A 16901-nucleotide genomic window follows, 5' to 3' on the forward strand; every position below is an offset into this window, starting at 1 on the left:
ATTCATATTTTCTGCATTATAATGATTATCTTTATTTAATTTCTAATCAAGTTTTTTATAATGATTATCTTCATTTATTTTTCTTATAAAAGGTTTTTCTATTGCTAAGCCTTTTCCTATTTGGGGGGGGGGGATTATGAAACGCAAAAAAATATGCAAAGCAAATTTTTAATGTTAATTTGCAATAATCCCTTAACTCTTCATTTTAATTTAGGTATTTTCCCTTTCTGCTTTAAAAAATAGTAATTGCTTATAATAAACTTCTCCATTTCAAAATCATTAACTAAGATTTCATCTCAGAAATATTGCAGTTGTTTTAATCATGAAAAAAAGTAAACATGCTAAAATATATTGGTCAAACTCTGTCTATCAAATCTCTGTCAAGATAGAATTCAAAATACATCAAATTAACACTAATCACTACATTGTGAATAATTTGCATAGTCTTTTATTTTATAGTATTTATTATCTTTTATTTTATAGTATTTATTATCTTTTATTTTATAGTATTTATTATCTTTTATTTTATAGTATTCGTATACTTAAAAAAAATGACATGACATGAAACATGAAAAAGCATTTAAAAGACTAAAAGATATCTTAGTAAATAAACCAGTTTTACAGTATTATGATATAAACATGCCAGTAGCTTTATCTGTAGATGCATCTCAAGAAGGACTAGGAGCAGTCTTACTGCAGAATAATTTACCAGTAGCATATGCATCTAAGGCATTAACAGATACACAGAAGAGTTATGCTCAAATTGAAAAGGAAACTTTAGCTATTGGATTTGCGTGTGAGAAATTTCACCAGTATATATTTGGGTGGAAAGTGACCACAAACCATTGGAATCAATTTTCAAAAAGCCATTAAATAAATGCCCAGTAAGATTACAAAGAATACGTATAAGATTACAGTCGTATCAGTTTGAGATAAAACATAAACCACGAAAAGAACTTTTTATAGTGGATGCATTATCAAGATCATTCACTGATAAAAGATCTGATTTCTTTGAAGGAGACATAGAAGCTCATGCTGGATTGATTGTAGAATGTATACCAATGTCTAATGGCGAAATGGAAAATTTTCAACGGGAAACAGAAAAAAATGAAGAACTACAAGTTTTAAGAAAATTAATTAAAACTGGATGGCCAGATGAAAAATGTATGGTTCCAGAACTGGCAAAACCATATTTTAACTTCAGAGAACTATCAGAAGCAAAGGGATTAATATTAAAATTACCTGTGTTGCTGTACCAAGAAGTTTTCAAAAAGATATGTTAAGCAGAATTCATTATGGTAATTTAGGAGTAGTAAAATGCAAGATCAAAGCAAGAGGAATATTATATTGGCCAGGAATGCAAAAGAAATTGAAGATTTGGTACTGAATTGTCCAACATGTTTAAGTTTACTAAGAGCTAACACTAAAGAACCAATGATATCTAAAGAAATACCTAATGGTCCATGGGAACTATTGGGGACAGATCTCTTTTACTTTCGAGGAAGGGATTATCTAATAGTTATAGATTATTTTAGAAAATAAGTTGAAATTGGACATTTGGAAGATTTGTCAAATGTAGCAGTGATAAAGCAATTGAAATCAATTTTTGCAAGACATGGTATTCCAAAACTAGTATATTAAGATAATGGTCCACAATATCGTTGCAGGAAATTAAAGAATTTGCAAGAATATGGAATTTTGTCTTCAATTCAAAATCACCCACTATCTAATGGAATAGTTGAAAGACATATTCAAACTGTCAAGCGAATGCTAGAAAAAGCTGTAGTTGACAACAAGGATCCATATTTAGTATTACTGGAATATCGTAACTCTCCTTTTTCAGATGAAATTAAGTTCCCTTCAGAATTGATATTTGGAAGAAAAGTAAATAAACTGATGCCTATACAAGAGAATTTCATCCAAACTAAATGATATGAAGACCATAAACAACATTTACTGAAGAGACAAACCTTACAAAAAGGCTATTATGATAGAAATGCAAGACCATTAAAACCACTGAAGGTAAACTGATGCCTATACAAAAGAATTTCATCCAAACTAAATGATATGAAGACCATAAACAACATTTACCAAAGAGACAAACCTTACAAAAAGGCTATTATGATAGAAATGCAAGACCATTAAAACCACTGAAGGTAGGATATCATGTGCACATAACAGAGAAAGGAAAAAAAACTAAAAGAGAGAAAATTATAGAAGAAGCAGAAAGACCCCATTCATATAGGATTATAAGAACAGATGGAAGAATTGTAGAAAGAAACCGAAGAGACATTCTTAAAGGAACTATTCAGAAAGAGTTTGCAATGCAGAACAACTATGAAAATGAAAGTCATGAGAATGAAGTTATGGATGAACCCAAAATACCTGAGAATAGCAGGAGCACTTCAAATTTAGATGTGCCTGTAAATTCTTCAAAACCTAACAGAAGTGCTGTGCCACCAAATACTGAAAGAGGTATTGTATCACCAAACTTTGCAAATGGACATAACTGCGTTACTCAGTCTGGTAGGACTGTTAAAAAAATCTCTTTATTTAAAAGAATATGTATAGTTTTATTATTATTATTTCGGTTAAAAAAGGGAGATGTTATATATGTAACTGTATCTATTATTATTATTAATTATAACTGTAATACAGAATATTAGAATAGCAATGTAGAATAAATGATGTTTTGTGTACATCTCGTTATCATCATTGAGCACATATCCAACATATAAAAATAATACAGTTTATTAGAAGCATCAGATAAATATGAAGATTTTGATGTCGAAAATTATATTGATTCAGAAGACGTAGAGGAATGTGAAGAAGGATCAGAGACAGAACAAGAGGGAAGCAAAGAAGACAACATTGAAGAAAATGCTGACTTTTATTTGGGACAAAGCCAAACCACAAAACTCCAGTAATTTTAGCTTCAGTAGTGAAGGTAATGTTTAGGTGTTCTATGTTTCAAGAAAAAACAATCATCATTGCATGATGACCAAGCTATTGATTTTTCTACCATGAAAAACTGAAACCAGAAATAATCAGTTTCTACAATGAAACCAAATTAGGAGTAGATATTGTAGATAAAATGTGCAGTTCACATAATGTGTATCGGAATGTAAAACAGTGGCCCGTGGTAATCGTTTTTACAATGTTAAACACTGCTTCAATCATTTCTTAGATCATACATGTAGGCAATGGGCGCACAGCTCTTAAAAGAAGGTTGTTCATAAAAACAATGGTCTACTGAACTTGTGCTTGACAACTTGCTCAACAAAGTCTGAAGTCTATTGGGATGCGCCAGTACACAACAAAAATTGAAAAGATATGCTCCCAACCAAAAACAACAACCTCAAAATTACGATGAGCTACAGATATCTCCAAAAAGACGCAAATGTGAAACATGCTATTAGGAGACTCATAACAGAATATTAAGCTAATATGAGTGCAAAAAGTGTCACACAGCAACCTGCCTATCATATGCTGTTTTCATATGTCCTCCATGCTATAAGAGAAAAGTAGAAGGACAGATATGTCCTAATGAGAGATTAGATTTATGTTCTAGTTTTAATTAAATTTAAATCTATAATTAGTCTTGTACAACAACTTAATTAGTCTTGTACAACAAGTTATTTTACAAAATTTGTTTAATATAAATAGTTTCCTTTTTAAGACTATAAAAATTGTTTTATTGTCCTTTATGTATTTTTATAACTTGTGGAAGTTTAGTAATAATGGATAGCATTTGATTTTTGTAAGAAAAAAATCAAATGCTATCCTTTTATGAATATAAAAGTTTAGTAAATCATGAAGTGCCTCTTAGGATCAATGTGCCCAAATGTGTTCCGAAACACATTGTGCCCAATGGAGTGTTAAATATCTTTCTGCCAGGAAAATTTAACTATTTTTGAACCACAGAAAAATAAAGAAATAAGGTAATCATAAAAATTAATATTAAAATATAAGCATTAAAACTAACTTAAATTACATTCAAGAATGTTATGTTTTAATACATTATGTCTTAAAATATTCCCCTCAAATACTAAGCAAAATTATAATAAACCATATAAATGCTTAATTTTAAAACTTGCATAAATTCAGTTAAAATAAGTACATACTTTGAAATATCATTAAGATATTCACAGTTTCAGATAATTTTGATTTCTCTGTTGTTCTGTATGAGGCAGTTGCCTCATAGAGTAATTTTTGTTCTTAAACATATTGTCCAATTTTATAGGTGGTTATTATTACAGATTTCACTGCACTTGTACAACAAATCAATGACAAATATTTACAAAAATGTATTGTACCTCCAGGGGAAGATCCAACAACAACAGATCCAATTCCAGAGTAGATATTTCGTAAGCCACCAGCTTTCCAGAATCCTTGTGAGCTTTGTAATCGAGTCTTGATAGTATCCAAAGGAAAAAGAGAAATGTCCACAGCCATGCCAGCTACAGCTCCAGACTATAAATACAATAGAAATATTTACATGAATAAATGCTTTTTATGTATCATATTATCAGCAAAAATGCTGGCATTTTAACATAGTGCAGCAACTAGAAATTTTTAATACTGGAATTATACCATATTTCCTCAAAAATAAGGCCCTCCTTATATTTTAGGATAAATTTTAGGAGATAAAAATGAAGGTACACATTGATAAGAGCATGATTCTGATTAAAATAAAAGGTCAGCTAGCTAATTAAATACAATATTTTACTACAGTATGGAAAGAATTGGTAAAAATTAAAGGTACATTATATTACCTATTTATTTTCAGACATAGCAGTAACCAGTATCATTGATGCAGGGCTAAATTTAAATTGTTCGACTAGATATGGATATTATAATTAGAGGTAGTCATGTAGTTTATATATATATATAATAATTACCTCTATACTTTATTTAGTGTTTAAACCATTTAATTATTCTAGTTGGAGATGCATCATGAAAAGCTAGCTGGGGGAAAAAAGCCTTTCACAGTGAGAATTGGTTTCATGATTCCACGATTGCTTTTCTTATTCCTTTGCACTCCTACTGTTCAGCTGAAGAATTAACTATTAATCAGATGGTGCAATAGACAGTTAAATATAGGTAAAAAGTTAAATATGGGTTGTTGATTGAAACAAATACATGAGAGAAGTTTGCCAGTAATGTTTTCAATCAAACACTCAAAAGGTAAAATTAGTGGACCTGAAAAATTCGCCTAGACTAATGAAAGTTTTAAGAATCAAAGAACTGCTTTAATTTTTGAGTAATTTATTACATATCCTGTCAGTGTGGTTTGAGATATGTCAGCCAAATTAAAACATAGTTAAAGTTTTGCATCAAGTAAGATGAATCTTATGTCCAAAAAGGAGACACAATTTTGACTCTGGGTGCGCAAAAATTATCCAAAAAGCTAAATTTTCAATTTCCTCTACTATTTCTGTGGGCTCTACCTTCTAATTCACTAATTAGAAGGCTCTACCTTCTAATTCACTTTAGGCTGATCTTTGGAACATGGTAACTGGTAGTTTGGCGACATTTTGGAGGCGATAAAGGATACTACCTAGGACTTTGGTAATAATGTGAGAAGTACTCAGTTCCGATTATGCATTATTTTGTGTGAGGGAAATGAGAGATCATGAGATATGTCATGTGACATTAATGGACGAATTACAGTTCTTTAATCGGAAAAGGGGGGAAATCTGGAAATTTTGTATTTAGCTTTATTCTGTGTTGTGTGAAACAGTGTTGGTTAATTTTTGGATCCCATGGCCCTAACTAAAGTGAATTCGAAATGGGTATTTAGGCATTTTGATAAAGACAATTTTGCTTTTTATTTAGCGGAGGAAGTATGGAGGAAAAATTCGCAGAAAAATCTTTCAATAATTTTATTGAATGAATTAGAAAAGTGTATCTGCCACGTAATCAAGATTCTGAAGAAGATTAGGTAAGTTAGTATTTTTAATTATTTGAGGATATTATTTTTATGCATTGTTCTAAATGTAAGGAGTAAATAAAGTAATATGGTATTATTGGAAAATTGTTATTAGCAATGATTTAGTTTAAAGTAATTAGGATTGTAAGCTAATTTTTATTAATTTAATGTATGTGCTTATTTATATTTTAAGTAGTGTTTTTGAATTTAATTATATTTTAATTAAATGATAGTTATTTTGTGAATTATATGTTTGTAGGAATTTGGTATACGTTTCAGTGGAAGTAAACGTGCATGGAAATAATTTAAATATTTGACACTAAGTATTTGTAACCATTTGTAATGTTTGCGGTATGAATTCGTTGGTGACGTTTATAATATAATAGATAATTTAGAGGTAAAAGTTTTTGGATATTTTATTTATTTTATACGTGGAAATGTTCATCTTTGGAAAGGGTATATACTTTTTCGCGATCAAGTAATTTCATACATGTTTTTTTTTTTTTTTACCGGATTTAAAGATTCACAAAATTTTCATGCATTTTTGTGAAATTTTTCTAATTTATGAGAAAAAAGCAGCGTACATGGATATAGTGAAGGGTGTGCGCAATGCCATTTTTGTGCAATTCTGGGATTTTTTTTAAGTAAAAATAAGTCGATGTGTACATGGTTTAGTGATATTTTAATTAAATGATAGTTATTTTGTGAATTTTATGTTTGTAGGAATTTGGTATACGTTTCAGTTGAAGTAAACGTGCATGGAAATAATTTAAATATTTGACACTAAGTATTTGTAACCATTTGTAATGTTTGCGGTATGAATTCGTTGGTGAAGTTTATAATAGATAATTTAGAGGTAAAAGTTTTTGGATATGTTATACGTGGAAATGTTCATCCTTGGAAAGGGTATATACTTTTTCGCGATCAGGTAATTTCATATATGTGCTTTTTACCAAGTTTAAAGATTCACAGAATTTTTTTGCATTTTCGTGCAAATTTTTGTAATTTATGAGAAAATAGCAGTGTAGATGGATAAAGTTAAGAGTGTGTGCAATGCCATTTTTGTGCAATTCTGAGATGTTTTTTTAAGTAAAAATAAGTCGATGTGTAAATGGTTTATGTGTACGTGCTATTCTGAAAAACGCGCAAGGAGGTTGTGATTGTGCACTTTTTCCCAATTTTGCAGTTAATATTTGTCATGATTAAGCAGTTTTGTTACATAAAATTTCTAGCATAAGTGTAATTCGGCTAGTAGATTGTTGGAAAAAGTGTTCAGTAAATAAAAAAGAAAAGAAACATGTCTTTACTTCGTGAAGACAAAATGGCGGCGAAAAAAAAATAGAGGGTTGCTGTAGCAGAGTTTGTCGCTAAATTTTCACCAAGTTACCATAATCCAAAGATCAACCTCACTTTACTCCTTTTTGATATAAATATGGCCCCAGCTTACCTTTCTTTGTAGATTTCTTTACTCCTGATGAACAGGGACCTGCACCTGTTTGCTCTCGAAATCAATACAGTTTTAAGTTTCAATTAAAATCCATGCCAAACCCAAGGTTATTGCTTTGCTTTATTTTATCTTTTGCTTTGACATGTTTCTCTTCTCTCTTGATGAAAGAACATTTTAGCAGAAAAATGTGGGTACATATATGAGTGGGTGGGATACCAGAATTTCACCAATGGCTGTACAATACTGTGGGCCCCAAATCACTTCTTAAAAATGTTTCTATCACTATACCCCAGAAAAGTTGTCTATTGCCTAGTTAAGCAAACTGAAAAGAGAATTTCAAATATAATTATATCTTCCATTCGCACCTCACTTTCAAAATTTTGAAGCTTTTCATCTTTTTTTTTTATAGTTCCTTAACTTACTATTATCAATACACTAAATGTTCTAATACAGTCAAAAGACGTTAATTCGGACACCCATAATCCGGAATGATCTATAATCCGGACCTCAAAGCTAAAATCTTTCTGCACATGCGCCGCGTTGAAGCACGCGCAGAATACGTTTTCGCGTGCGCGTTTAATGTATAACAGACGGTATAAGCTAAAAATCTAATTATCTATTTCAGTTAATGTTGATGATTGCGTTGTTCCTTAATCTTCGAATTGGATCCGGCTTATTATTTTTTGCAGATTGTAAGAACAATTTTATAAAAGTAAGCTTGAACTTTTGATTATGTCAAATAGAATTTCTGATGCTGGAGCTCCCAAAGGATCTACAAAACGAAAGTATGTTTCGATGTCCATCAAACAAAAAGTGGAATTGCTACAAAAAATGGATAAAGACATATCCTTTGTTTATCTAACCGTTCCGAAAATTGTTTATCAATTTCACGCTGCCCTGCGCGGGGGGGGGGGGGACGTCGCCGCACGCAATGAACTGGAAGTTGATCTGTCAACACTATCGTTATCTTCAGGGCAGATGTTTTTATTTTATTCGGCTTAGAATTCCTTACTAAATGTAGTATTTTATCTCGATGTACTCCGTCTTTGATATTATTTAAATCAAATTCCTCATCATTATAAATATCACGAATACAAATCAAATAGTTTTCTGGTTGCAATTTTCTAATTTCGGCTATGCGTAATGTATGCTTTACGTATGCGTGCGTTGAAAGAAATGTTTAATAAAGTAAACAAATAAATATTAAGCTTCTTTTTTTGTAAATTTTTATACCCTTTAGATCATAATTGCTCATTATTTTATAAATTACGGTTTCCTATTTTTAATTTTATAATTTCTGCATGCCATCTTACCAGATTTAAACTGATGATCTATAAACCGGAATAATCGATAATCCGGAATCGCCGAAGTCCCGACGAGTCCGGATTAAAGACTTTTGACTGTATACAGATTCTAGTTCAGATAATTTTAAGAAGCGTTTGGACACTGTTAAGGAATTTTGTTTGACTGAAGATGTGTAAATAAGGTAAGTGGATATTTCCTTCATGTAGTGCTAAGGTGAATTTCCTTTTTTATGTTATTTCATTGTTTGATTTAAAATGTAGTTTATTCAGATTATATGGCTGCTCCTTTGACTTTTTAAGTGAATATAGTTTGATGTGTATGTAGACGAAGTCAAGGGAGTGCGCAAAGCCTAGTTTGTGCAATTCCGTGATTTTTTTTAAAGTGAAAATAGGTCGATGTGTACATGGATACCCAGTTTGTGCAATTCTTTGTCTTGTTATTTTGGCTTTGTGCAGCGGTGATTTTTGACGCAAAAATCGCCACTACACAAGCCAAAATAACAAGTCAAAGAATTGCACAAACACGATATCCACGTACCGCCAAAAATCGTCAAGTTTCGCCAACGGGTACCCTAAAATATACTTTTACCAAAAAGATAATCTTTTGTAAAAACTGAAATATTTTGCACCTTTTTTACAAACATTTTAAACAATGACAATCATTTTCAAATACTACGTAGAATCAGCAGGAGTGATAAGATTGTAAAAGATTTGAACTTGGACCACAACATGTGTTTTCAGTTTGAAAGGAAAAGCAGAGTTGGAGACTCTTAGACCCATCCCCCCAGGTACTCTCCTTCGAAATTCGGGACGGAACTGAGCAAAGTTGTACCATCACCTGTATGATGCTCAAGACTATTGCCAACAACAGGCAAAATCTTGCACTCCTAGCCACAAGAAATTCCATGGGCTTATTTTGATGTTACAGTCAGAGAAGTGAAACAGGTCACAATAACAACACACAAGATTGAATTGCACGTTGGGGGACTTCTGCTATGGGTTATATACTTTTTACACTTCAGTGAATTGCAGTTCCATTACCTGTTTCCTCCCTTGATGTTACCACATGACCCAAATTCTTCACAATTGGGAAAAATTTCACTGGATATGAAAAACTTCCACTAGTTTGCTTTCAACATCTTGAGTATCCCATTTCTCAAGCTGGCAGGAAAGTGCCTGAGAAAGGATCACTTATAATTACCTGGTATTTCAGGTGCAATTTTAGATTTAGCAGCTCATGATGTTGATCTGCTTTCACACTCAAGATAGTGACAGCAGCAAATTGAATTCTAAGAGTATACATCAACTTCCATTTCATAGATGGTCCAAAGATAGTTTTTGAATTTATCAGAATGCCATGAAAACTATTAGAATACCATGATTGCCTAACTCAAAATTTATTGCAAGTCTCAGTAATTCAGCAGAAGTCTTTCTTTGCTCATCCCAAAATTTTGATCCTTACATTGTTTGTGGATAAAAGAAGACCTATCAGAGAACTGCAGTTGAGCTGATTATTGAAAGCCTGATTACTTTTCAAGGGATCAAAACTTCATCATATCAAAACTCAAAGCAACAGACTACATCAACATGATTTGCTACGATAATTGCAATATCTCTCTTCCTCCATTGTTAAGGAACATTACCAATGAGGACATAAAAAATTTATTAAAAAAAGCTACATCACTGGAGTCAGATTGCCAAAGCATTACATGTTAAATCCAGGCTATAGAATGGTGTGTCAAACTTGTGACTGAAACATCTAAAACGGGTGAAGCCCTGCAGCAAGAGACAGCTTGATTAGAATGACCTTTACATCAAGATATGCGAGGGCATTTTGAAAAGCAAAGATACACCGTACACCAGAGGAAAAGAAAAGTTTTGGTGAACAAGTTGGCAACACAGGTGTTAACCTTGAACCGTCAGCTTTTTCCTTGAGGTTGTTTGTCATTTCAACATTGATTTTGGTTGAGTAGGTTGTGTTTAAAATGGCTGCGCTGATTCAGAATCCCGCCAAATGCGAAGTGCGCTCTGTCATACGTTTTCTTCATGCAAAAGGTCAGCGACCAGCAGATATTCACAAAGAAATTGTTTCTGTTTATGGGAACATTATGAATCGACAAAATATAACGAAATGGTGTCGTCATTTCTCTGAAGGTAGGACCGATGTTCATGACGAACAAAAAACAGGTCGGCCATTTGTGATCTCTGACGCCCTTCTTCAGAGAACAGAGGAAGCAATTTGTGCGAATAGATGTCTCAAATTGAAAGAATTGCATCAGATCATACCGGAAGTGTCAATGACAACTCTTTATGAAGTTGTGACTGTCAAGTTAGGGTACAGGAAATTGTGTTTGGATAACAGGGGTGATTATGACGATAAATAATAAATAATCCAGTTAATATGATGTAACTGATGTTTTCTAAATAAATTTTTTTTTTTATTCGAAATGCCCTCGTATAATGCCAGAAGTTTTCAAAAAAAAAAAAAAAAAAAAAAAACTAACTTGAAGGTGCACTCGTCTGAATTACAAAATTAAAAATGATAAATATATTTACTAACTGTCTACTAAAAATAAAATTATCAGGAATTACAAAATATTTTCACAAAAAATTGTGTTTTTTGACCTTTTTGCACAAACAATAAATAATTTGAAATGCCAGGTTTTTAAACTTTTATCATGTTTCTCACGTCCCATCATTAAGGACAATTACATTTTAATAGGACTAAGTTTTGTAATTATAAAAAAAACCTATGAAAAACAGCAATGTTTTGCTATTTTTCAAAATTATGAATGTGATGCATGAACAAAAGATATACAGTCAAAAGTCGTTAATCTGGACTTGTCGGGACTTCGGCGATTCCGGATTATCGATTTTTCCGGATTATAGATCACCAGTTTAAACCTGGTAAAATGGCATGCAGAAATTATAAAATTAAAAATATGAAACCGTAATTTACGAAATAAAGAACAATTATGATCTAAAGGGTATCAAAATTTACAAAAAAAAAAAAAAAAAAGCTTAATATTTATTTGTTTACTTTATTAAACATTTCTTTCAATGTAAGTTGTTTAAGTTGCTTCATTTTTTATGTGATAATACATTCTCTTTAATTCCAGAAACAGACATAATTTCTTGTTCAGTTACAAAGTTCCGCTGTTCAAGTCCTATAATTGCTGTGTCGAGAATACCGACTAATTTGTCAATCGAAATTTTTTTGTTTTCAATAACCTCTGCCACTTTCTTCGCTATCGGAAGCGAATTATAATGACGAGGCATTTGATTTAAATCATATCAAAGACGGAGTACATCGAGAGGAAATACCACATTTAGTAAGCAATTATAAGCCAAATAAAATAAAAACATCTGCCCTTAAGATAAGGATAGTGTTGACAGATCAACTTCCAATTCATTGCGCTCCGCGGCATTAAAGATAAACAAAGTTTAGATAAAAAAACATTAAAGTTTAGATAAACAAAGGATATACCTTTATCCATTTTTTGCAGCAATTCCACTTTTTGTTTAATGGACTCCGAAAGATACTTTCGCTTTGTATATCCTTTACATATTAGTAAATATATATCGGAAATTCTATTTGAAATAATCGAAAGTTCAAGCTTACTTTTATAAAATTGCTCTAACAGTCTGCAAAAAATAATAAGCCGTATCCAATTCGAAGATTAAGGAACAATGCAATCTGCAACATTAACTGAAATAGATAATTAGATGATTTTAGCTTAGCTTATCCCGTCTGTTATACATTAAACGCGCATTCGTAAAAGTATTTTGCGCACGCGCACACGCAAATTCGCAGCAGTAAAGGTCTTACGCGCATGCGTCAAATTGACGCATGCGCAGAAAGTTTGTAGCTTTGAGGTCCGGATTATAGATCATTCCGGATTATGGGCGTCCGAATTAACGACTTTTGACTGTATTTTTAATACAAAAATTTTTTTTTTTCATTTTGCATAACTAGTTGATCGTCAACTTTTTTGGACAAAGTGATAGAAAAATAATTAAAAAAAGGTATTTTTTTGGCCCACCTTAACACATAGGTGTAGTCCCAGAACATTAAACATACAGCTCTATCCCAGTTTTGATAGCAAGCAATCAGGGAGATGGTCTAAGGGTTTCCCACCTAACCACTTGAGAAAGCTTTCTCTCACTGTGCATTTAAAGTGCTCCCATGCTACACAGATACAAAGATACACTTACAAAATACATGTCTTCTCCAATATTCGAGCCTGGGCCCATGGTACAGCAACTATTAAGTAATGTGGGTACAAAAACAGCGAGGGAAGAATAAAACACTAAAAGAATGTGTAGTGGTGGAAAATGTCTTTGTACGAGATCTGATTTGTTAGCTGAGAACAAATGTAAGGTTCTGTATAAGTAAACATTTTCATTTCTCATATTTGATTACATCAGTCCATAGGTTCTCTTTTCTGTGTGCTAGTTCTGGGCATTTTTGAGGCTTTAATGATACTGTTCTGTTATTTGGACTGGATTCAGTAATATATGAATGTATGTGCATGTGTACGTATATATGTGTATATGTATACACACATACATTCGTGCTTACATATATACGTGAACACATCCATACATTCATACATGCATACATTGCTGAATCTGGTCCTGATAACAAAACAGTACCTCTTTAACCTTAGACCCATTGTGGGAGCGTTTTCTTTCTTTAAACATTTCGTATTTTATACATGGATTCACTTTCCAGAAAAATAGATATATGCTTTCAGAAATTAATAACTGTTTTCAAGTCTTATGCATTGCTAAAATAAAATGCTACGAAATCAAAAGACCTTTTTTGCTAAAAATATGGCTCAGTTTCATACAAAGAAGTACCGAAGTACAACTAATTTCGGGCTGGGTCTAAGATTATGATTTATTTTAAAAACTGATCCCGGGTGCGTGGGGCTCAGACACAATTTAAACACTGAATGTTTGTCTTAAACAGAGAAAGGTTCTCATAGCATACACTACTGTTCCTAAATGAAATAAATCGCTATAAAGACATGTGAACAGAAAGCTTTGTTGAGCGAAATAATTTAACAGGTTAAGAAAGTTTCTTACTATATGCATATTTAAATTTAATAAGAGAAAACAATGAAATACCATTAATGATATACCAAACGAATTGAATCTCGCTCCGACTTCCGCCATCTGTAAACAAAAGCACGTTTTTGTATCTGGTCATGTGTTTGAGTAGAGTCGGAAGAAGCTGAGCTATATATTTAATATGTGGCTGTGTAATTCAAAGAAATTAATATATAATTATTAGTAGATTGATAAAACAAAATAAAATATATTATATAAATTAAAAACTCACTTGTATTATTCGCTATAACATCTAATTTCCATTGAAGTTGTAGGGAAAGAGATAAAAAAGTTCGCAATAGTTTCCTTTTTGCATCTGGCATTAGCTGGATACCGGTATTCTGTGAAAGAATAAAGAACGAAATTGCGCCGTTAAATCATACTCCATTTTGAAGTAAGTCTTAAAGATAATCTTTGTTCGAAGGTTTTTAGTCTCTTTTCGTAAGAAATGGCTGGAAAAAGTCGAGGTCGACCTAAGAAAACCAATAGCGATGCTGCTGCAGATCAGAATAATGAGGAAATAAATAATAAACGAGCTAAATCTGCTCACAAGCCTAAACATGAAGAAGATGATGAAAAGAAGGAAGTTGAAACACTTGATAATTCTGCATCAGATCCAGAAGATGAACAAAATGAAGAAAAGAATTCTGAAGTAGATAAAAAAGAAAAGGAATCATCATCAGAAAATGGCGATATTGGATCAGAAGATGAGAAATCGGAAAAGGGAAATAAAAAGGCTAACTCTAAATCTAGTAATGAGAAGGGTTCTGCACCAGCCAGACGTGGCCGACAGCAAAAGGCAGTTCCAAATTATACTGAAGATTCAAATTCTGGCAGTGAACCTGCTGAAGTCCCGAAATCAGAAGATGAGGAAGAAGATAAAGAAGAATCTAAAAAGAAGCGTGGAAAGAAACCGAAAGAAACTGCGAAAAGTAAACCTGCTGAAAAAAAAATGGCACCAGCTCGGCGAGGTCGTCCCCAGAAATCTGTTCCCAAATATACTGAAGATTCAGCTTCAGAAGAGGAATCAAATGCTGCTGCAGGGTCCGAAGATGAAGACTATGTAGAAAAAAAGGAAAGTGGAAAGAAGAAAGCTGGGAAAGGCAAAACTGCGAAGAATCAAACGGTAACAAAAGGGAAGCGAGGTCGAAAACCGAAAGCAGCACCCGAACCAGAACCTTATTTATCTGAAAATTCATCTGATGAAGAAAAAGCTCCAACAAAAAAGCAAAAACGTTCACCTGCTGAAGAAAAAGAATCTGAAAGTTCGTCCTCTTCTAAAAAAATGACAAAAGATGTCAGAATAGTTCTTGAACATTGTAAGTCCTGACAAGTGTATGGAAGGAACGCTGTTGCTCTTAAGAAAGCATTAGAGCAAGCATTTGATAACATTTCTGTGACCATTAATCCGGAAAAGCCCCGCAAAGGAAGTTTTGAGTGTATTTTAGTTAAAGACGAAACTAATTCGGTTGTGTGGAGTGGTATTGAGAAGGGACCGCCTCGAAAGCTGAAGTTTCCTGATCATAAATATGTCATCAGTAAATTGCAGAAGGAACTAAATATTATTTAATACCATTATAAATCATTCTGGATTTTGTTTTCAAGCAATTGTTCCTTGTATTGGTAATAATAATATGTTTACACTTTTTAAATTCAAGTAACATAGTAATTTTTAAATTAATTTTAATGCACTTTTATGTTTGTGATCAGCTGGAAAATTTCTCATTTGATTATGTATGTTAGTTAGGCAAATATCTTTTTTATAAATAATTTTAAATTTGTTTAATCACGTCATTTATTCATATGAAAACATTTAGAAATGTTTGTATTTAAAAATCATTTCATGCGACTGATTTTTCCTATTTCAATTATTATTGTTAAATTGTGTTTGGCTAATATTTTGTTTTAAATTTTTTTATCATGATGGTAATAAATTTTCTGAATATCAATATAAATTTAATAATGTTTAAATGCAGAATCCATTGATATTTTATTTAAAAAGTGCACACATATCTTATACCAACTTTTTAGTTTCAATTAATTTTTTTATATTTCTTTTATTGTCCAGTATAGATTTCGAATAAGATATTCCCATTTATCTGATAGATTATGATTGGAAGTTGAACAAAATTCTCATCTTCTGTGATGTTACTAAATGATAAATGTGGATTGCTTAATGTGCATTGTCTACATTTGGATTTAATAAATAATTCTGTCTTTGATAAAAATGTGTTTTTTTTTTTTTTTTTATATATTAAATTTTTTAGTATTTGCTATCTTGGAGAAGATCATAATAATGGTTTAATAGTTGTAGTTTTAAAAGATTACTGCTGAGAGGAATTTTATTCTGAAATAAATTACATATCGTTTTTCATAACTTTTGTAATTATACGCATATGATGTGTGCTATTAATTATGACTGCATTAAGTATGGTATCTTAAATTTTTTATTATTAATGGTAGTAGTATATTGTTAATGAAGAAAGGAATATGATTTAATATTTTGAAACATATTGCACTATCCATTTTATTTATAATAAGAGCAAAACTATGTTATGCTATGTTATCAGTTATATTCATTATGGCAAAATTATGATGAAACTATGTTATCAGTTAAATTCATTATGGCAAAATGATGATGAGCGTAATAAAGTTACCTTCACAAATGATAACTTTTTTAGATTTAGCTCCCTGTTCAAATTTTTATTCCTGTAGCCTTTTATTATACAATTTTCTTATCTTTTTGTTTCGTTGTGTATATATATTATTTTCTTACTCAAGTGCCTGCATAATTAAAACATACTGACAGTTAAACCTAGTGCCTAGATGGTTTGACTGCATAACATTTTTATAACATTGCTGCTACATTAAAGACAAAAGTTATGGAATGTATCACGTGTGGAAAACAAAACTGCAATTTACTAGGAAAGAAATCCAATATAAGTATTATTTCTTTCATAATTTTTAAATTGAACCTTTTTATTAGCTTACAAGATATCTTATTGAAATTGAAAAAAATATGCTTGTCAAGCTCATGACAACACCTAATAGTATTTTATTATACCTGTATAGGGTTTTCATCTGCAGAGAACCCGTTGCATTT

The 16901-nt window shown here is 31.6% G+C and overlaps 1 protein-coding gene and 1 pseudogene across 3 annotated transcripts in view; one reads left to right on the forward strand and one right to left on the reverse strand.

The window, feature by feature from the left end:
* The window catches only part of LOC118205995 (mitochondrial S-adenosylmethionine carrier protein), an 89721-nt gene that overhangs the window by 47516 nt on the left and 25304 nt on the right, over positions 1 to 16901 (reverse strand). The window contains exons 1-2 of one of the 3 annotated variants that reach the window (XM_035378280.2): positions 14031 to 14164; positions 4317 to 4473 (exon numbers count right to left, since the gene is read on the reverse strand). In XM_035378280.2, coding sequence (XP_035234171.1) covers positions 4317 to 4455 — 139 coding nt within the window. In that variant the 5' untranslated portion in view covers positions 4456 to 4473; positions 14031 to 14164. Of the gene's footprint in view, positions 1 to 4316; positions 4474 to 13816; positions 13926 to 14030; positions 14165 to 16901 lie in introns of those variants that run through there. The other 2 variants (XM_035378273.2, XM_085819205.1) reach the window with 2 other exon arrangements.
* LOC118205985 (uncharacterized) lies at positions 14247 to 16470 on the forward strand (annotated as a pseudogene).

Source organism: Stegodyphus dumicola, chromosome 6, assembly GCF_044657685.1.
Source record: "Stegodyphus dumicola isolate Sdum_Otavi_A_Nest chromosome 6, ASM4465768v1".
Lineage (NCBI taxonomy): Eukaryota > Metazoa > Arthropoda > Arachnida > Araneae > Eresidae > Stegodyphus > Stegodyphus dumicola.